A 21,976-nucleotide genomic window follows, 5' to 3' on the forward strand; every position below is an offset into this window, starting at 1 on the left:
TTCAATTAAGAGTGCAGTCTTTCCTTTGGAGAGCATTATTTCTTCACTGCGTTCCCTCAGCACCCTGCCCCCTCTCTCAAATAGTCCCTGCTCAAATGTAATATTTCTCAGCTCCTGCTCAAAACTGTTTGTCTGCACTCAGATACACAAAAGTTTTGCCTCAGTTTGAGTCCGTTTGAGTCTCTCAGACTCTCAGATTTCTGCTTTCACTCTCTGATTTTTGTGAAATGACCCTGTCAAAATTCACCAACCAATTCCAGAATTCCAGGAATGACGTTGGCCAGTGAAATCGTCACTGCTTCATTGAGGTTGCACTCACTTTGCTGTATGTTCTGATGGAAAGCAGTGAGAGCGTCAAAGTGACCGGACGTCATTTATTTCTTATGTGAGCCAACACCTATTGTTAGCGAGCAACAGCATGCCCATTGGTGGCACATCTTGAGCTGCGTGGGCGTCAGAAAAGGTCAACCTGGTAATGAGCTATGATGTGGTTTAGTGGCAACCAGTTGAAATGTAAAAGTGCTCCATTCTAGAGAACTCTAAAGAACACAACTGTATAAACTTTTGCTCCCATTGAGCATTTGTTCCCAAGCACAATGGAGGAGAAAGTGATTATTGCAGTGGCACGTTTCCACATCCTTTACCACATGAACCTGTTTGCTTGCAAGGACTTAAATAAAAATAAAACAAAAAGATTCATGGACAAAGGTGTCTGAGATTGTAGGTGTTCCAGGTGAGTTGGTGAAGTGTAGCCTAGAATATATTTTGTTAAAATAGGAGGACATTGCAGGCTAACTAGCAGCATAGCATGCAAAGCAACATTTCGAACCAACTTACTAGCTGTCTGTCTCCTGTACATCAACTACGTCTGAGTGCCGATGACCTTGGACTACGCTCTTGAATGAGCAGAGGGATTTTTGAAGGTTGAAAAACACGACCTGTGTGGTTGTTCAGGTTGGAAGACTGGTTGTTAATTTAATACATTCAATGTCCATTTTTCCATGATTTGCACTTGAAAGCTTGTAGCATGTTACATGCTGTTTTTATGGCTGTACATTCAAATTTGTTGTACTGGCCGTGTTTCTATCTTATTTCTATTTTGTGTGTGAGTTGCATAGCAGGAACAGTTCATCCTGCTTTGATGAATAAGTGGTTTCCTGGTTCTTATCTAGTATTGATGTGTCTCATAGTTCCACCTTGTGGCAATGCTAATTTTATAGAATAGTTTGTACTGTATTATTCTTACATTGTTCATTTCTCGTCCTTTTAGAAACCACACAAACTTACACCCACACAAAGGCATCTTCCTACACAACCTGACATGACTTTGTTCAGTAATAAACTTCCAGACTACTTTTGATTTGATCAGTCACTTCAGTTTGAGGCTCGGGGGAGGAGGGGGGTATACGAGAGAGGCAGTCATTCTCTTTATTATAACCTGCGTGTGCTAGAGGTAATTTTTCAGACAGCGCACACCCAATCCAGTTTTCTACATAGTTCTAACACACGCAGACGCTCAATCAACACTGGCTCCTGCAGAAAACACGTCAGAAATTGACAGTCTCCTTCTTTGAGATGCTTGAATGAAACTCTGCATTTAAAGAGTATGAAACAGTGCACAAAAGACATGTTCAATACAAGCTCAATGCAAAGCTCTTCAATGAAGCCAATAAAAAACCTCAGGCCATCTCGCTCACCATTGAACACAGAACAGACAGCAAAGCTTAAAAATACTGAATCCACTGCACACAATAGGCCAACACACATAAAGCCACACTGCCTTGAAGTACTGCGGCTGTTATTAAGAGATAGCACTCCCTTTTTTTCAGCAGGTAAAACTAATATCTGCATCTATCTTTTGTCCCCGTTCCAGTCATTATACAGTGGCTCGTAATGCCTGATTGGATTGTAAATTAATTATCACTTCTGTGATAAACCAATGTAAGGAGAGGAGTAGGTTCTTCTGTGGAGGAGTTTTCTGGGCTGGAGGTATTCAGAAGTTCATTTTGTTTAAAAGGCATTAGCAGACAAGGAGGAAGTGGTGACAAGGCAAAGGGGAGATAGCGGCTTAATGAAAGTTTCCTTTCATGCCCCGCAGTTTAAGAGACAACGATTAACAAGAAGGAGGAAGATGAAAAAGAGGATATAAAAAGAGAGGAGATTTAGAAAGTGCTCAGGAAACTACAGTTAACTATTGTGCTGCCTGTTTTGAAGATGTACGCACTGCCAGCACCACTCACTGCAGTAGTCCTCAGAAACTGTTATCACCTGAATGATGAAGGAGAAAAAACATCAAGTCGAAGACAAGAAGTCAAGGCTATGAATTAACTTAACACCTAAATCTCTATTTTAACCACCAAGACCTGTCAAACTTTCAACCTATTCTACAAACTCAATGTGCCAAAGCAGGAAACCAGCTTAAAGAAGTGTCATCAAAGTCCATTTCATGACAAAGTGAAGTCACTGCAAAAGAATAAAATAATAAAAAGCTTCTGCTGGCCACAAAACTGGATGCAGATGTGTACGCATTAAGGAAGCATTTTGCAGGACAGTAGAGGGATTGCTTTAAAACAAAAACATTAAATGGGCTGTTTTTCCCCTGCTAACAAGCTAAATTACACATTCCAAATGCTAAAAGGCTGCATCCAGGATTTAAAAAATACTCAGGTCATGAGTCCAAGTTCCCGGAACGCACCCCTGAGCATGCTCTCTTATTAAATAAAACAGTCAGTGAACTAGTGATGTCCTGTTCGCGTCCCCATCCAAGTCTTTTAATATTGTGTATCTGCTGACACACAATATTAAAGTCTGATACTATCTTTCTAAATACTTGTCTGACATTGAAATAACAGCTGTAGTCAACTTAATTTGACACACCTTATTTTTCACCAGCTGCATGATCAAAATACTTAAGGGCTTGGTCCTAAAATATTGTTTTAATGAGCTTGAATTATTGCTTCAACATGAATGAAAGATTAAATGGGAGAATGTGAGTCCTGCAGTTGATGTGATGCAATCAGCTGGAGAGACAACCTATGACTGCGTTGGAACTAGAAAAGCACTTAGTCCTCGTGCAATTGTTGCAGAAATGAGCCTTAAACAGAGAACTGATGAGTTTGATTCTGGCTTGTTATGAGATTAATCTCAGATCTGCTGTGTATATTTCACCCACAAAAAGTCATGGAAATGTGTCTAGAAAATACAAACGACCTCTTTCATGCTCTCCCCCACGATCGAGTCCAGTGAGGTGTCACATCAAACTGGCCCTGGGTGCTGCATCTGCTGGAACAGGCACAGCTGTGTGTTTTTCCCTCAAATCAAATGTCTTGTGGGTTGAGGTGACCTGTCTGACTTTAAGACAGGATCCTGGATCAACAGACAGCTGCTGTCTTACACACATTCACACGCAGACATACACACATGTCCACGGAGCGAGCACGTTCCTTTCTCTGTTTCCTATTCCTGTTTATTCGAGTTGTATGACATACAATGATGACAGATTGTATCTTGTATGAAACTTACTCTTAGATGTCATTGAGTTTTAATCAAATATAAAATCTGAGTCCTCAAAATTGCACATTTTAACATGTGGAGCAAACTCAAGGTCCAGTTTTGGGCGTGTTTTTCTTTTCATTTCCAGTCTTGTCCTACATATACATTTCTGTACCAAAAAAGCCTCCGGAAACCATGGCTGCAATTATTTCCAATTCTTATCCCATGCCAGACAACACTGTGTTTTATCTCTAGATATATTTGATCCCTTGGAGAAATCTTTATACTATGTGTGAGGCATTGAAATGGGTCGGAAGAGAAAGAAAAAAAAATTCCCCCGAAAACTACTCTAAATATTTATTGAAAAGCCACTAAAGTCATTAAAAACTTCATGGTTATTAAGTAGAGTGATACAAGAGTCCCCCAAATTAATTGGGGTTAATTGAAGTTATTCAGCTTTTTTTCTGCATTTGAGAAGGAATTTTAGTGCAACCAGGCACTAAGTAGAAAAGCATACAAGTCACTGTGTACACACACAAAAAAGACACATAACTGTGGACCAGGAGTCTTGCAGTATTAGTGTAAGATACAGACTAACATAGATTCAACCAAGAAGAAAAAATCCCAGTGGATGTTTAATCCAGAGATTGGCTCATAACCTATTTATCAAATCCACAAAGGTGAACTGACGTAATAACTGAGGTCACTCAGGAAACAGGTTTTCCTCTCTGCCGCACGCTTCCTATCATTAGTTTCTCACCTGCTCCAGTTTCCAGTGGAACTCGGCCGGTCTGAATGTGTCCACCTGTGTGAAGTCTCTCCTCAGCAGAAACACCAGGCGGCAATTATGGACGTACAGCGAGTAGTGATGACGGTTCATCTCTGTGGGAGAGAGAGAGAGAGAGAGAGAGAGAGAGAGAAAGAAAGAAAGAAAAACTAAAAATGAAGCTACCTTAACACCATTTTCCATCATTAGGATTTAATAGGCCATAACATTAGGTTAAATGTGGGAATGTTTTCCTGTGCATGTTTATATACAGATATTTTCTAGCATCAGTTATGCTATACATTGTTAGCTAGCACTGAGAGAAATAAACTGTAAGAGGCTTTGACAGACTAGGCTTTTCAGTAGGATGTTGGTTACGGTCTTTACATGGAATTTGTTGTCAATAAGAAGGTATTCTGTCGGCCTTTACTGATCCACTTGTCCTGTCATTGTGTGGAGGTGTAGCTAATACATCTGTATCATGCAGTGAGATGCAGTTGGAAAATAACTGACTTCCTGTTGCTAACAGATTTTTGGTGATGCGCCAGGGCTCCAGTCAGTTGACCATCCTTGTAAGGTGTATAAAAATCCCAAATCAGAGGCTTGGCTGGGATCAGCTAATCCTCTCACTTGATTAGAGGTGTGTGGTGTTAATCACTCTGATCAAACCACAGGCTCATATGAGAAACGCTGATCAAATCAGATGCAAAAGCAGATCAAAATCTTGTTCATGTTTTTTATTGTCAGAAAAAACAAATTGTCAAAAAAACAAACAAAAACAAAGACAAATTGCCGCCTGGGCATTGTGCTTTAAATTACAAAAAAACTAAATTTTAAAAAGCAAACAGTAAATTTCATTACTGGGGAAGCTACTTTGACAGCATAACTTTGCAAGCTACCAATTACTTCCCAGCAGAAGAAGTTGAACTATAACAACAATACCCAAGGGACGGATCAAGTTTGGTAGACTAAAGCTATGTTGAAAAAATAGTTCAAACTACTTTGCAAAAATTGATAAAAAATATGAAATTATAACAAAATATAATACAAAAAAGTGACGTGTGCAAAAAATGACACTAAATAGAGATTATTGAAAGATTGCAAGATGCTACGTCATCATGAACATAAACCACGGCTCATTAAGGTTTATCCATGATGACGTTGCAGCTGTGTCACGATTGAGCAATGCCTGCTCTTAGCTTTCGCACAGACACTATACAAAGGTCCAGTGTGTGGTGTGGTGTGGACTGCCTGACAAATGCACTGCCTGGGTATGCCTATGATTCATATAGGGAAGCAATGGTAAAGCCATGGTAAAATAAATATAAAAATCATTCCTTTCCTCTTATGGCCCAGTGTAGTTGAACTACCAGCAAGCTACTGCAAAATGTAGTTAAGGTAGAAGTTTAGTTACATGTAGTTCACTACTCTTCCTTGCTGGGCACTGTAGTTTTTAGCAAATGTTACTCAAAATCAAGTAAATAGTGGATTTGTTGGGGACTATTTTCAGATGGGGATTAATACAGAATTGGAGCTCTAGTGAGTATTTCCGGCATCAGGGATCAACTAAAAATGAGCCACAGTGCTTGTAAAGGCTGCTACGCACCAGTCTTGTCGGAGTTACAGAGTAGCGTCTCCTTCTCAGCTCTGAGTCCAGGACTGGGCCCATGCTTCATCCACGTTGCTATGGTGAACTGGTCTGTCAGATTCTGGGGTACCACCCAGTCTGGGATTTTTGCCGCTTGATGACCGTCAAACCTGAAGATCAAGTCGCTGTCCCTCCCGCTGTCGGTCACCAAGGAAGCCGTCCAGTTGGTGGCAGCGCTGGGGGCGGGGAGAAGGTCGGTGCTGCCCGAGGAGGCCCCTGGGGTCACAAATAAGAGGTGCGACAGAAGATGTGTCAATAACAATCAGTGCAGATATGCGATGTATATTGCCCTAACCTTGGCTATGATTACTTATGAGTAAGGCAGATGGTGGGGCTTAATATGTAATCAATGGGCCGAGATGGATAGAGGATGTGGCTATTGATTCATGGCAAATGAAACTGACTTTCAAAAGGAAAGAGATGTGAGTCACCATTCACAAATTCAGAACATAGCTCAACACTAAAATGTGCCTTCATGGAGACAGAGAGGACATATTGATCGAGTGCTATGGTAACACAAAGAGAAAAGGCACAGCCAGGAGTTGGTGGGAAGAATATAGTGCCCCATGTGACTCAGCCGATCACATGAATTGTTTAGAGCTGACACTTCTGTTATGCAATCCCTATATGTCCTGACAAAACACACTAATCATTACTGCTTGCACTGACTCATCTCGTTCCCTTTCTCCTCTTCCCTTTAAAAGCAGCTCCATCATTCTTTTGACACAGTAACCTCAATCTGCTGTGTCCTGAGCGATCTGTGTGTTCAAACTGTCACCTTGACTAACGTTATTTTGGCCACATTGCTCACCTTGCTCCTTGATATGTTTGACATGCCCTTACCGATCGATCTTTGCCACTGGGTGACAGTGAAAAATGCTTTTCATGTGTTTAAACCACATTTATAAATCATTTAAAACAGCTTACGGATGGTGATAAATCAAAGCAGCATGGAAAACACGCCATTCCGAGAAAAAAATGGGCAATGTCAGAATTCACCATGTCTCCCTTGTCCAGGCAAACAATTGCAGCGTGCATCTGTTCGTTCCTGCTAATAACACAACATTAGCACATTAGTTGATGATTTTGCCCCGTCTTTAAAGCTCTGTTTTTCTCTACCTCATGCCAATGTGACTCCAGTAATTAGATTCCCCCAGTAAATAAATACGCATCGACTTCTCCAGGACACAGTTGCAGCCTTTTTTTTGCCCGATGTCTTTGTACATTATCTCAAATTGATTGCGCTTTAAAAAAGCAATTACAATTTATTCTATTCGCTATCAGATAATGATTATGAGGTACCTGAAAAGAGCTCTTTAGTGGTAAACCATGCATGGACTGGGAGCCTGGGGAGGCAGGGAGGGGATGTTATGCATTCAGATGAGATGGAATGGGGCTTGTGAAGGCCGTTAGTCAAAGATGATGACTCCAGCCCCCCTGCTGGCGGTGCGGTGTGGGTGGGGAGTGGGGAGTGGGTAGGCTTGGCTGCTTTGTTGGTGCTCTGGGCACCGACACGGCAGCTTGGCTGCTCATCAGTCACTGAGGAGAAAGCGTGGCAGCATCTGGGGCGGCTAATGCCCTCGCTCTGTCACATCATTAGTGACACAGCTTTAAGTTGCAATTCTGGTGCCTTCATTTAGCACAGGGGTTTACCAGGGACACCAGTGGAGATGAGAAGGCAACACAGACTGAGAGCTTTCAGATGTTGCTTTGAAAATGACAGAGAAAGTCACCTCAGGCCCCGTCTGACCCTGGTGCTCAGACCGTGGATTCAACTGATGCTTTTAGCTGCAGCTTACTTCTAATTTAATGCATTAACTTTCAGTTTGCCGCCTCAGTCAGAAGTCACCTTTGATCAGCCATCTACTGTATATTCTACATATCCACCACCATGCAAATAGCCACAGGTCCAACTCTCATGTGCCGCTACATGCCAGATATGCACTCTCAGTCTAAACTGTTTATCAGTATGGTCACACAAGAACGATTATGGTATTCAATCACAACAGAAATATCCTTTTTTTTCTTGCAAAACCCACCACAGAGTTTCTGTAGAGATTTCTCAGAGTAGGTCTCCCTGTCGCAGCCCTTCCCGATGTGGCTGGTCTGCAGCTCCACTGTGGTCCTCACCGATGACAGCAGCCCATCACAGGTCTCCAGGTGCATCTTAGGAAACAGCTGCTTACTGCCTGTTCCAGGCTCATAGTCTACTCGTTTATTCCAACCTGGGAAAAAAGGGAGATGGATTGATAGTGTGAGGATGGCAGAGAGAATAGGCTGAACTGTGGAGTCTGCTCGTCAGAGTGGAAACGCCAACTGGCGGCAGATTATTATCTGAAATCATATCTGATTGTCACAACCCTACTTGCAGGCTTTGTTACTGCTCATGTCTTGCCTCATTTTGTCCATTTAGGCTACCATAAAAATAAAAAAAACTCCATTCCCTATTTTTCACTGACACTAATATTTCTGGCATCACAACTCAATATCCTTCTGGCAGAATGTGTCCAGCTAATAAAATTGCTGCATTGCTGTTGGAGTGCAGTGCAGTACCTGCATTAGCAGCAGTAGTCATTATGCTGTCACTGTCTGTCCTGTCAGCCATGAATTGTATTTTCTGTCTGGGCAGGCTATTATGTGGTGCAGCAGTGATGTTTTCGCTTTTCTACCCTTTGTGGTGTGAATTTGTGTTTGTCTGCACTGCAAAATTAAACTGACTCTTTATTGTTTTTATGATTTTTTTTACAGTGAGCCAATCTCACTCATTACTCGAGTTTAAAAAGTCCTTCATAGCTGTATGAAACCAAGCAAACTATCCCACCTCAAATTCAAATGTCCCATATTTTAACACTTTTCCAGTGTTTTATTTGAAGTGTTGATCTCCATAAGAAGATATATTTGTAGTTTTAAGAACCAAAAACCACCTCAATGTAGTTTAACATCTCCTTTGTCAGACTTCTCCCGGGAACTCTAGTAACAACAGGTCAGTCACAACTGTTCTGAGCAATCAAATAAAGATATAGCTGATTTCAGATAAACATTCAGAGAAACCAGATCCTACAAGGTTGGATGGTGGGTCCAGGTGGGCGGGGCATGGGGCATGGATGAAAGTAGCGACAGCTTTGTTGTGACATCACAAAGTTCTAGAAGTGTTGATGGCTCATTTTATGGCTCAGTTTCTGAATACAGGCTGTGTGCATTTCTCTGTGGACTGAATGTTTTCATACTTTTCACAGTATTAATATAGAACCTAGACCTGCTTTACTATCAAAAGACACTCCATACAATGTGAAGCCTTTAACTGAGCATCCAGTTCTCAACCATGCTATCCTATCAGTGCTGCTAGTGCAATTCCTATGTGCCTATCCTTCTATCTCTTTAGCTATCACGCAGGAGCTGGAGGCACAAGCATGAAACCGAGCTGCCTGGAGAAGAGGAGGAAGAGGAACGGCTCTTTGCTGCTCACTGACCTGTTAAATCTGCCACATTCGCTTCCTCACACACTTACCACATAGTGCTCAAACACACACACACACTGCATCTGTTTTGTAGTTGATTTACCTCTGCCAGACTACGATTACTGTGGGCTGCTGAAGCACTGTTACTATGGGATTGTCAGTTGCTGTGATGAGTATAGGCACAAACGTTGGTGCGCGGTTAACGAGAACAAAAGCGCATTCATGAGTGCAAAAAAACAGGATACAACCACAAAAGGCTCTGCTGATTTGTATATTTCTGTAGCCCTCTGTCACACACATTTATTTTGCATGCAGTTACTGTATGCACTGTATGCAAAGCTATGTCCTCTCATCTGTTAATCACTCCTTTATATATCACCCTTTCCTGTAGTGCCCTTAGAGGGTTACATCAGCAGTGAAGGTAGGTAGATTGGTGTGTTTAATACAAAGTTGTGTTGATCTTTTGAGGTAACTCTCTGCAAGAAAGTAAATAAGCACATTTCATTGAAGGTTACACTGTTCCTTTGCACAATATGTCAGTTTCCCTGTAAAATCAGATGTACTGCAAGTAATGTAAAATGCAGTGTAAGTGCTAGAACATTCTTATCCAAAATCCTCCGTCATTGGAATTTGCCTAATGCTCAAAATGAATGCAGCAATGAAGCAATAGTTGCAATGAAGCAATAGTTCACTATTTCATCAAGTGGCAGTTTGCTGAATACTCTTTCTGGCCTTTGTTACTAAGCCATGCTCAGTAAGAGAGTGATGCTGCAGCTTTCAGATTCAGGACAAAGAGGGTGCATAGCACATGCTATGTTAATAACGTACTCCACGGACAACTGGGAATCAAATGACCTGAGGACTTGGCTGGAACACCGCCTGGTTGGCTCCATGTCCACAGAGGGAGGTGTGGTGTAGATGGGGCAGAGCCTGGTTAAGGATGCATGGGAAGGACTGGTGGGGAAGTGGAAGGATAAATGAGGGGTAATGGGTTGAGGACATAGTGTGCATATAGATATGGGAGGAAGGACTGGGTTGATTGTGGAAGTGGATGATAAAGGTTTATGGGTAAGAGAGCATTGGATAAACATGAGGGATAGTAAATGGTGGTGACTCTGAGGAGAGATTAAGAGGATTGTACTCTCATCACCTTTTAATAGTTTTTAATCTCATGGAGTGGAGTTTATTTGTCTGGAGGGGGCAGTGACCAGCATCCGTTCACTAATCCCAGTAGCTTCAGACATATGGATACATCCTGTCAGAATGATAGACGATTCAATTTCCATATTCATATCCCAATAGAGCAGCTTTTTTTGATGTCGCCAGTTGGCCTGCTTGACACTGTTTATTTCCAGGTGGCCATTGCGTGTTATAGGGAATAATTACTTTGCCCTGTCATTACCTCTGAATGTCTAACATTGCTGGAGGGGTAAAGAGCTCAGAGCATTAAAAAGCCAGAACATGCGAAACTGATTATCAGTGAGATTCTGTTGCTACACTTAAACTAGAGCCAGTCCGAACCCATACACTGTGAGCTTCTATTTTACTTTGATTGGTTTCAATTGATATTCTTACATCAAATGACAACGTGACAAAGTGAGAGGGGTCCCTCATGGTGATGAACCTTACAGTGAGTTCTTTGTTTAGCTGTCAGGTCCGTAACAGCACTCATGGCATCATTTCCATGCAGCTGTTGAATGATGCATCTACCAACCAGCCACATTACAGAAAACATGGTCACAATCTCCCCTTCCTGAGTTATAGCATTGAATAATGGCCACAACATTATGATGTCACAGTGAGGTTGACCTTTGACCATTAGGTTATAAAAATGTCACCACTTCATCATTTTATCCTATTAGACATTTGTGTAAAATTGTGTCATGATTAATGTATGAAATTGTGAGTTATGGGCAAAAATGTGCTTTGGGAGGTCACAGTAACCTTTGACCTTTGACCACAAAATTCTAATCACTTTATCCCTGAGTCCAAGTGAATGTTTGTGTCACAAGTAATGAAATTCCCTCTGGGGGTTCCTGATATATCATATTCACAAGAATGTGAGGTCACTGTGACCATGACCACCAAAATCTAATCAGGTCATACTTGAGTTTCAGTGAATCTTTGTGCCAAATGTGAAGAACTTCCCTCAAGGTGTTACTGAGACATCAAAAGCGTAATGCCTCCTGCTCTGGCTGTAGCCTGCTCTGCACCATGTAACATTCAGGCACAGTTAGAGACTAGTTAGTGAACACAGTGGAGCATTTAACAGCTTAACCAGATATTTCTGTCAGGAGCTGGTGGAGACCAAAAACAGAGCAAAAAGAGAAACTGTAATATATTTTAAGTGGCCAGAAACACAACACAACAACATGTCTTACCCCTCCAGTAATGTTAGATATTGTGGTACTTTAAACTGCTCTCAAATGTTCCTCACGTATCATTAAGTGCAAAAGATGAGTGCACTGAGTACCACACCTTGTCATACCACACTGATGCCCATTACGCAGTGCCCATTAAGGTTTACTGTAAAACACTGGGTAATGGGCCCAGTTCAACACTGGAGTGACCTCACTGTGACAGAAGCCATGATGAACGTAAACAGAGGGCGTGAAGAGCACTGCCTCAAATATAATGAGGAATGGAGTCATCGGTCAGAAGGCAAATGAGTCACTAGGACTGTGGCTGCAGGATATCATGAAAACAAATCATGAGACCAGCCAGCAGATGTTCTTTCAAACCAGATGACACATTTCTTTTTGAGACATGACTCCTCTCCATGTTTACATGAGTTTGCGGGTGTTGAAACAGTGTGAAAGCGCTGAAGTATGAATATGAGCTGTTAACAAAAAAGAAAAGAAAATGAGCAGCGATGCACTCACCACAAAGTAAAAACTGTTTCTCTGTTTCATAGCTTCGGTTTAGGTAAGGCTCATACAAACAGCCTCATTTCATTGATAAATATTTGGCAGTGGCATTTATCTTTAACAATGTAAAACACTGCAGCAATGTGATGGAAAAGGTTCATTGACAAAAACCCAGAGGATTGTTCTGAGGTGTGTCTACACGGAGAAAACAAAGACGCACATCTATATCTTGACTCTGTGCCACATCTTTGATAATGACACCTTTTATTGATGCTTTGAAAAGAAAAAAAAAATCCTGACCTCTATCACCATCCTTCTCCCTGCCGTAGTTTTGAAGCACTGGTGCACTTCTCTTGCAAGTGGTTATAAATGAACTTAGCCACAAATACTTTCCACAAAAAGTCTGCGTTCTTTTATGAAATAACACAATGTCTTGCTGCACAGTATTGATTTTCTAGCACCTATATTTTGACTTGCTGTTATGTTGCAGAGGCAGAGATTTTCTTTCTTTCATGCAGACTACCATAATGAATTGTTCTGCTCTATTGGCACTTCAGCCTTTCACCAGTTTATGACTGTTTGATATAATGGCATCATATTCATGTTGCCTCCGTGTGTGTTAAACAGGCTCGTGCTTTATAGACATTTTCTTTATGGACTGTTTTATTTAATCTCTCTCACACTCTGAGAGTAAAAGCCTTTCATAACACAGGGAATAAATACATTTCAAGGTTGAAGATTGCAGGGGAAGAGTGTAAACGTACATTGGCTCAAGTGCTGTATTTAAGTAGGACTTTATGTATATATATATATATATATATATATATATATATTAACCTTAAGCCACTTTATACTCCAGATGTTCCATACAAATCATGTGATCAGATAATAACATATGGTGCACTATTGATTACACAATAGTATCCATAGTATCAATCTGTATATAAAGTAGTTCATAGTAGTGTCACCTCCACTGGCTTCAACATAAAAATGCTACTAACACATTAATGCACCAGTTATAATAATTTTATTTTTGGTGCTTTTAATAACAATGCAGTACATTTACTTGTATTGTGGTATTTTTTTTTATATTGTAGTATTGTAAGTAAATAATTACTTTGATTTTTAAGGGCACAGTTTCCTTTTCAGTTACTCAGATCACGTGTTGTATATTATTTTCTTAGTAAATATCATGTTTTTTTTTTATGCTATTGTAATCGTGGCTAAATGTCATGATGTTATTAAAATGATGATAAGAATAATCTGGGTGTGCCTGTGATTTCTAGCTGCATTCAACATCACTGCACAGTAATGCTGAATCTGTTGACTGACAGGTTCCTACTGGTTCTGCATCGTTACTGTGGAAAATTGTCTGTATGTGCACATGCACACTCAGCCATCATTACAGGGTTTATTGTGAGCCCTGCTTTCATGTATGAAGCAGTGGTTCCTGTAATCCCGCTGAGCTGCGTTTGTGTCCCTGCTAAATAATTTATTCCTATTTAAGAGTCTCTGTAGGACATCGCAGCTGGTGACGCTATCACTCACAGGTGCAGCATGAGCTCACGGACAGTACAAACAGAGTGAATACATGCAGGCATAGAGGCTTGCATCCAAAAAATCTGACAAAAAGCACTTGCACTTTGTGATTCTGATTCCTACAGACAGACAGACAGACAGACACAAGTACAAATGCATCCACCACACACATCCTCACACATACACTTGCTGCTGATGCACGCGCACAATAACTCAGAACACAGGCTCACACCAAAGCCCAGCTCTCTTACAAGCAGTGTGGGTTTAATAGGAAGCTATTTGGTCTCTATTGAGTTGTGTGCTTGCCTGCAGTACACTGAACAGAACTCACACAGTGAGCCCAAGAGTTCCTCTCTTTGTGAATATGAGAGAAAGACGAGAGGCAGTGGAAGCCAGGCAGACATGAAAACGACCATGTGGAGCTGGCTCACCAGCGCAGAAGTACAAACTCCTCACTGGGGCTGTGACGAAAAAAAAAAACAAAACCACAACAACAACAATGGCAAAAAATGAATAAGTGAATAAGTGAACAAGTTTTGCTTGGTTGTAACCTGCACATGAATAAAATAAAAATGATGAATGTGCTCTCGTCAACAGGATTATGATCTTAAAGTTGGCTTTAATTGAAGCATCTTCATTTTTCTCTACAGTATCTATATAATGAACATGGTACTCGAGTGACTGCCTCTTGCAACATGAGGCAATGGATGCACCATCTTACACTGTGGCTACACAGTCACAGTGTATGATGGCTATTAATTATTTAACTGAAGGGGAAGGACCATAGAACCAAGTTAAGAATAGTGTTATTGATAAGAGCCAGCTGTTACACCAACTATGGACAGACTTTGGAATTTGATGTCAGTTTAAACATGAACTAGCATTATGTATCTTTGCCAACTTCTCTTGTGTTTGCAATAGGACTGCAAGACACAATTTGACTGGTCAGAGTATAGAAAAAGCACAGGTGAAAATGAAAACATTATCTCAGGGAGCCATCGCACTGAGTCAATATGCTCAAAACAGGGTTTGAAACTGGAACATCTGAATAGTCAATCATTAATGGTATTAGTTACACCAGTGTTTGATAAGTCGAGTCCCCCTTGATAAAGAGGTGATCAAAATAGTACTCAGTGTTGTGTAAAAAGATTCCGATTTCTAGATTTGGATTGTGCAACCTAATTTGCATCAACACAAATGTGCAAACACACAAAAAAAAGACTTATACTTGATAAAGTGAGCAGTAAACACTTCACCGCAGCCTCCATTCTGCTTTTCCAACTGTTTATTTTAAGAGGTGCCAAGAGCTATTTAAAGTAAATAAATCAGCATAAAAGTCACGTGCTGTTGGTGTGCGTGAGATCATCAAACAGTGTTTCAAACCCTCTCCTCTCTGGCTGCATCTGACAATTCGTAGACCTTACTGAAGCCGACAGCACTATAGATCGATTGGCTCTGTGATTTAAGTACGCAGGACCTGAACTTTTTTTGTGTGTGCAACCCTTTTTATATACAGTCTATGGTGCAACCAAGTGCAACGCCACAGTGTGTGCCATTAGCTCCATTAATGTGAATCATCAGGTTATGCCCTCCTCTCTCTGTGCAGCCCTGTCTCCTGGAAATTATCTTCAGATACAGCTAAACTGTCCTCACAATTACACTGGGAACGTAATTGCTGGCTGGATTGTGTTCAGAGACAATGAATGAAATGTTACATTTATTAAAGGCAGCAGAGATGTCAGGACGTGGTGGGTGAACAAAGTGCACACTCTTTCCCTACCTTACCCCTACCTATCATGTGTCGCAGCAAAATGATGCAAATTAGTTGCATGTAAATATAATTTCTAGAAGACTGGGTTTTTCTGTGATAAAAGCATTTTTCCTGTCTTAATATGCAGATTTGCAACAGGTATAAACACTTTTACCTTGAAATGTTTGGATGACACTTGTCTGTGTATCTTAGTATGCTTGCGCTGAGGGATACTGAAACCTTAAATGCTTTTGTGTTATAATTCAGACAGCTTTATTTGTGTGAACTGGATTCTGCACCAAACCGCACTGTGGTATTTGCAGTAAAGCTGCTTCCAATGGTTTGATTTATAAGAGTTAGAGTTCAGAGAGGCTCACAGCTGGAGATGGAGTCAGAACCAGCTGCTGAAAGGTGGAAGTTATTCTTCAGTGGCTCCTTCGCACAGCCACTGATCTCAGGAGGGTCCGGTTCAAAAAGCTATGGCAGAGACCAGATATCATCACAATATGTTTTCTGATGTTTCTACAAACATGGATGCTTAGATTGGCCCAAAATAGGTAAACAGCAAACACTATATGATGATTTATAAAGAACCAAAACTATGTTATAGTTTTCATAATCTTCCCACTAGACTCTGACCGAATCACCAACATATGAGTGTTAAACTGACATATAGATGTTGTTTCAGGCGTTCTGTGTTTGTAGGGGAAACTCAGATGCACATACAGTGCACACAGGCACATGTACAGTATACAGACATACAGCTGAGTTAAGTTTCCAGCATCTTCCTTCAACTGAAGGGTGTGAGGGAAGGAAGATGGATAGAGGTGCTTAAGAAAATGATGCATCATCACACTTTCATGCTGCTCCCCATCGCTGGGGGCTGTGGAAGAGTGTGCGCATGTGTGTTTGTGTGTACATGTGTATGTGTGCGTGTGTGTGTGTGTGCGCGCTCAGTAAGTTCTTGCATGTTTTTAAATGTGTCAGTAGATGTATGGACGTCTGGGATGATGGTTGTATGAATATTTTGTGTGTGTGTGTGTGTGTGTACATTTGTGCGCATGTAAAAATGCTGACACCATCTTCAAGTAGTCGGGGGGGGGTCATCATTACTCGTCCCAGCCATCAGCGGGAGAGCCAATTTCCATTTAAAAGAGCACTCCACTCCTCTTTTCCTTCCTTCCTCTCCTTTTCCTCTCCACCTATGTCCTCATCTATCTTCACAAAGTGCCATCTCTCTGTTTTCTCCTCTTTTTTCCTGTCCATCCTTCTCCCTCTCTCTCTCAACAATGCCCCAAAAGCATTCATTGTAATGCTTTCATGCTGCTCTCTGTGTGATACGAGAGACTTTGCTCTTTTTTCTTTCTTCATAAACTTGACAGACAAAATGAAAGGAAGTGGACTGTTTCTTCCTTCCTGAATTTTCCATGACGACAGCATGATTTTACACAGAGGAGCAGTTCTCAAATGTTCTCAGGCCAAAATCTACATATCAGTGCCGTTTCATAGGACTTTTTTTCCCCCAGAGACTCTCATATGTGGTGATTTATATAACCACATTAGCTTAAATCTTTCCCTGAATGTCTTTACTGGGACGTGGTGGAGGCTAAATCAACTGTCAAGTAGTCAAGAAAGAGTGGTGTCAGAGAAAATGCAGTAAAAGCCAAATCTGTCTGACCGCAATTAAACCTGAGTTTTTGGCCAGTTGGGGGCAGAACAACAAGATGTATGTACAACACTAAAATACCAAGACCTCACAAAGCTGATATGGCAAATTTGTTAACAAAGACTTGTCTATTACACATGTAGCAGACATGGAGCAACATTAACATTCATTTGGAGTCTCCACAAACTTTCGACAAACTCCGACTCGTTGCTTCATTATGTTCACAAGCTAGTTGCTAACTCTGCTGTTGGTTCGGGGGCTGGTAGTGTATGCTGTGTTTTTTTTTGTGTGTTTTTAAAGGTATAATTTCTTGAGAAAACAATCATTTTCACCTTATAGGATCTCGTTATCTTGGGATAACAAAAAATTGTTTTCTCCTGATAATTAATCATTATCCCGAGATAATCTTGTTATCTCAAGATAATGGGATAAAAAAACATTTGCAACTATGGCCTTTCTCCAGTTCCTTAGTAAACCAAAACAATGAGCTAAAAGATGCTAAAATGCTCTGTATAGCTGAGGGAATCTGAGGAGTCAGGTGATAATTTTCTGCAGGCTCGTCACTGTGAGCCCTTAAACATTATGTATAGTAATTTAATTCATTGTTTATAAAAAAAATTTAAATAAGAAATTGAGTAGTGCTGCTTTAAATAAATCTAAAAGTTGTTATAACTGTTTCCTATCTTCCAAAACCCTCAAACCAATTTGGTAAAATGGGGCTTGGGGTCTTTAATTCAGGACAACATGAAACTGTTTTCTCTTTAAAATAAGCTCAGAAGCATCATTAATATGATAAATATAATTTTTCATCACTACATTTCAGAAGTCAAACGTTTGAGATCTGAAGGAGCTGGCAGGTCTGCTCTGTGAGCACCTGAGGTGACAGAAACACATTTCTATTACAGAAGTCTTACAAAGAGCCTAATGGTATAATTTCTAATGAAATGACATTATCTCTCATTCTGCAGGATTCTGTGGGAAGCCTCCAAAAAGACCCCAATTTCGTGTCCAGACTAAGTCTAATTCTTTTCCTCCTTTTGAGGATTGAGTGAAAATGACAGTTTAATCCTGGCTATTTAAAGTGGAGACACTGAAATTGTTCAGTAAAAAGGAGCTAAAAAGGTGCTTTATACCTTCTCTTTTCTCCATCTGTGTTTTCATTGTGTTTATAGTGGCAGCAGACTAAGCGAACCACTTGCGACATCCATGTCCTCTGTCTCCTCATGGGGCATCCCGAGGGAGTCCAAGGCTACTCAGGACTTGCTGTTAAATCCCTGCAGCATGTCTGCATCAGGGTCTGCTCTCCCCACAGGGAGGGTTTTTCCAGCATGATCTTCAGTTACAACCTCAGAGGTTGTAGAGAATAGGTGAAGGTCAAAATGCAGCATAACTTTCGATGGATTGGTAAAATGAGATGACAACTTCTGCTATATGATTGCAGCACCTGTGCCTCTCTTGAGCAAAACGTTTCCCCCAGATATACGAACTTATCTTTTATCTGTTTCCTTGAAACGTCTCCTTTTTCTTTTTCACTCTCTTTCTCCCTTCTGTTTTCTCCCTCTCTCCTTTTCTCCCCTTCTCTGTCTTTTTCTTTGGATTCATGAGTGCTCAATGTCGCCTTGAAGTAGCTCTATAAAGAAAACTCCAATCTCAACAGGCAGCCCGACAAGGACGCAAGAAGTACAATCACTTTTTTATAGGTGTATGTGGCTGTTTTGGTATCTATTGTATATTTGTGCCTATGCTATGTCCAAGTTTGTGTTTCTGTTGCGTGTGTTTTGTGTCTGTGTACCTGCAGTTTGTCAGCAGGTGTGTGTGGATGTGTGTGTTCTTGTCCATCTCCTTTCCTGTCCTCTCTCCCTCTTTCTAGCTCACACACACACACACACACACACACACACAAACATTTCATTTCTACCCAGCTGTTGTCCTCCTCTGACACAATAAGGTAAACACAGGATGTCGGGCCCCTCTCTATCTTTTTACCTCTGCCACCACTCATCCATCCCTCCTGCCTAAAAGCAGAGATGGGGGTTGGGAGAGTTCATGTGAGTTGAACCATGTAACAGAGTATATATACACACACACACACTCATATATATATATATATATATATATATGAGTGTGTGTGTGTGTGTGTGTGTGTGTGTGTGTGTGTGTGTGTGTGTGTGTGTGTGTTTCGCGCATGCACGGGTGTTATGGTGCAATGTAATAAAGTGAAAAGTGGAGTAAGAGGCGGGTCTGGTGACTGTGATTTACACTGGAGATTACTGGATTCCTTCTTCAGACTGGTACTGCATCAGAGAAGAGATGGATGGAGAGAACAAAACCCAGATAGCTAAATGAAACTTGGCCCATCTGACCATCATGCTGTATATGGGCCAGACTTGGGCCATGGAACCAGAGAGTATACTGGGCCAGAAGACAGACAAGCACGTTGCCCAGGTACAGGTCAGATGTGTTTTGCTATCTGAGAAGAAGCATGAGGATGAACTGATAAGAAAGATGGTAAGATGAAAGTAAAGACAGGAAAGAAAGAAAGAATCAAACCCAAAAAGAGAAGAGAACAAAGTAAGAAAAAAAATACAGGATATAGACACATATAGCAAAAAGGAAACAATGAAAGTAATAAGGAACAACCAGAGAGAGGATGAAAAGAAGAAGAGCAGCAGCCAGACAGCCTCAGTCTGAGATTAGAGAGGAAGCAGGAGAGGAGGAGGAGGAGGTTTGAGGAAATGGGAAAAGGAAGTACCGAGCCATTTATTTTTCCTCTTCCCCTCCTTAATTCATCCTCTTCCGACTCTTATCAGAGATCATGACTATTGGCTGCTAGACAAACACACACACACACACACACACACACACACACACACACACACACACACACACACACACACACAAACACCTGAATGGCATACTGGGGAGTTGAGCTGAAAACGCTGAAAACTCCCCTCCTCAAACAGAGACGATGCCTCAAAGCCTGTGTTGATCTCAGATTCTCTACCTGAGGTTGGATTTCTCAACTTTTCACCAACTTTATTGCAAACACAGTGTAATCTATCATTCTAAGTCTGTGACATCCATTTTGTCAAATATAATTAAATCATATTTGAAAAATGCTTCATGCATTTGCAATTAGAGTTGAGTTCTCTGCCTGCTTGTTGTGATTTTTAATCTTTAAAGTGACACAATTTAACTCTCAGAGGAAGAAATAATACAATGTTCCTCTTACAGATGAAGGGTTGAAGTCATAAGTAATAAAACACTTATTCAATAAAGCCAGGAATTTTGCTTCTTCCCAGATAGTAAGATCCATTCAGCCTAAACTTGGGCCACATGCTTGTGTTTCTTCTGGCCCAGTATACTCCCTGCTTCCAAGGCGCAAGTCTGGCCCATATACAGCTTGATTGTCAGATGCTATTTCCACATCTGGATCAATTCTGGTGCACACACAGGAAATCTTCCTAAATGTAGAAATAAATGTTCCAGACTCGGGCCATGGAACCAAACAAGAGGAGGAAGAACGTCACTGGAGGGAAATAACAGAAAGAACTGGAGGTCCCAAGTACAAGTACACACACACACACACACACACACACACACACACACACACACACACACACACACACACACACAAGGCTCAGAGCCATTCTCAAATCACAAAGGAAAGATATGAATATGCAGATTTCTTTTTTCATCAGTGTGATAATCTGCCACTCAAGGCTTGCGCGAAGCTGTGTGAGGTAGTGTAGGTCTATGTGTGTATGATGATATGTGCGTGTGTGAGTATTCCACCTGTTGTAGAGGGCATACATAACAGAAACAGATCTGGTATCTGTTTTATAGGCAAGCAGAGCACATTTAATGGGACAGGTTAAATGGGACATTAAGTCCATCCTTTACAGTCCTGTAGCATAAACTGATTGTTCATAGGATGCCTGATCAGCAGAGGTGGCGCAGATATTTCTATTCATACTGAAATCTGTTATTCAGAGAAGAGACTAACTGCGACCTTGGGCTCAGTGCAGTTTATTTTAAACGTCTGGTGGGGGCAGGGGTGAGCAGATTCTGAAAGATCTGCCTGTGACTTTTGACTGAGGCAGCTCCACCAAAACCCATCACATACAGCCCATTTCACACTTTAAAAGAATCATGATGTAAACAGAGGTTAAATTAACTGTGATGATTTGTAGGAGAATACATGAAATAGTAAAAGCTGCAGATGAATCATGTTTATATAATTTAGTTATGTTCAATTACAGATTTAGTGATGATTTAATTGTTATAATTAAAAATTTAATAATTCATTATTATTATTATTATTATAATGATTCAAGAAAAACTGTATGGGAAAACAAGGAAGTAGCTAGTCTCTAAACCAACCATATAACGCTATAACTACAGGTTAGGATATAGAGTGAGAGATTAGAGAATGTCTCTTTATTTATGATAAGGAAGAAATTTATTTGCACATTTTTACTGAAAGCCATGCAAAATTGGATGATGAGGTAGGACAGTCTGAGAAAGAAATCTTTCATAATTATGCCTCTGGAACAGAAGATCGTTGTTTCACCAAACTATATGAATCAGAGCAAATAAGTTTGAGGTATGACTTTTTCCACCCAAACAGATAGACTTCAGTCAAGCACAGTCTGTGCACGCCCTCAGACAAGGTCTAACTGGAAAAAAGAAGAGCACTTGTGTTGGTGGACCACAGTTGTAGATCTGCTGACAAAAAATGATTGAAGCCTTTTCTGATGAAGAGTTCCTGGTTAGAACTAAAGTCAGTG

The 21,976-nt window shown here is 40.8% G+C and overlaps 1 protein-coding gene across 3 annotated transcripts in view; it reads right to left on the bottom strand.

The window, feature by feature from the left end:
• The window catches only part of LOC139614423 (calsyntenin-2-like), a 267,128-nt gene that overhangs the window by 51,128 nt on the left and 194,024 nt on the right, over positions 1-21,976 (bottom strand). For all 3 annotated transcript variants that reach the window (XM_071471679.1, XM_071471678.1, XM_071471680.1), the window contains 3 exons: positions 7,946-8,131; positions 5,865-6,122; positions 4,253-4,374 (listed from right to left, as the gene is read on the bottom strand). In XM_071471679.1, coding sequence (XP_071327780.1) covers positions 4,253-4,374; positions 5,865-6,122; positions 7,946-8,131 — 566 coding nt within the window. The remainder of the gene's footprint in view (positions 1-4,252; positions 4,375-5,864; positions 6,123-7,945; positions 8,132-21,976) is intronic.

This window comes from Trachinotus anak, unplaced genomic scaffold (assembly GCF_046630095.1).
Source record: "Trachinotus anak isolate AG129_WGS33_773 ecotype Australia unplaced genomic scaffold, CSIRO_AGI_Tana_v1 ptg000034l, whole genome shotgun sequence".
Classification (NCBI taxonomy): Eukaryota; Metazoa; Chordata; class Actinopteri; order Carangiformes; family Carangidae; genus Trachinotus; species Trachinotus anak.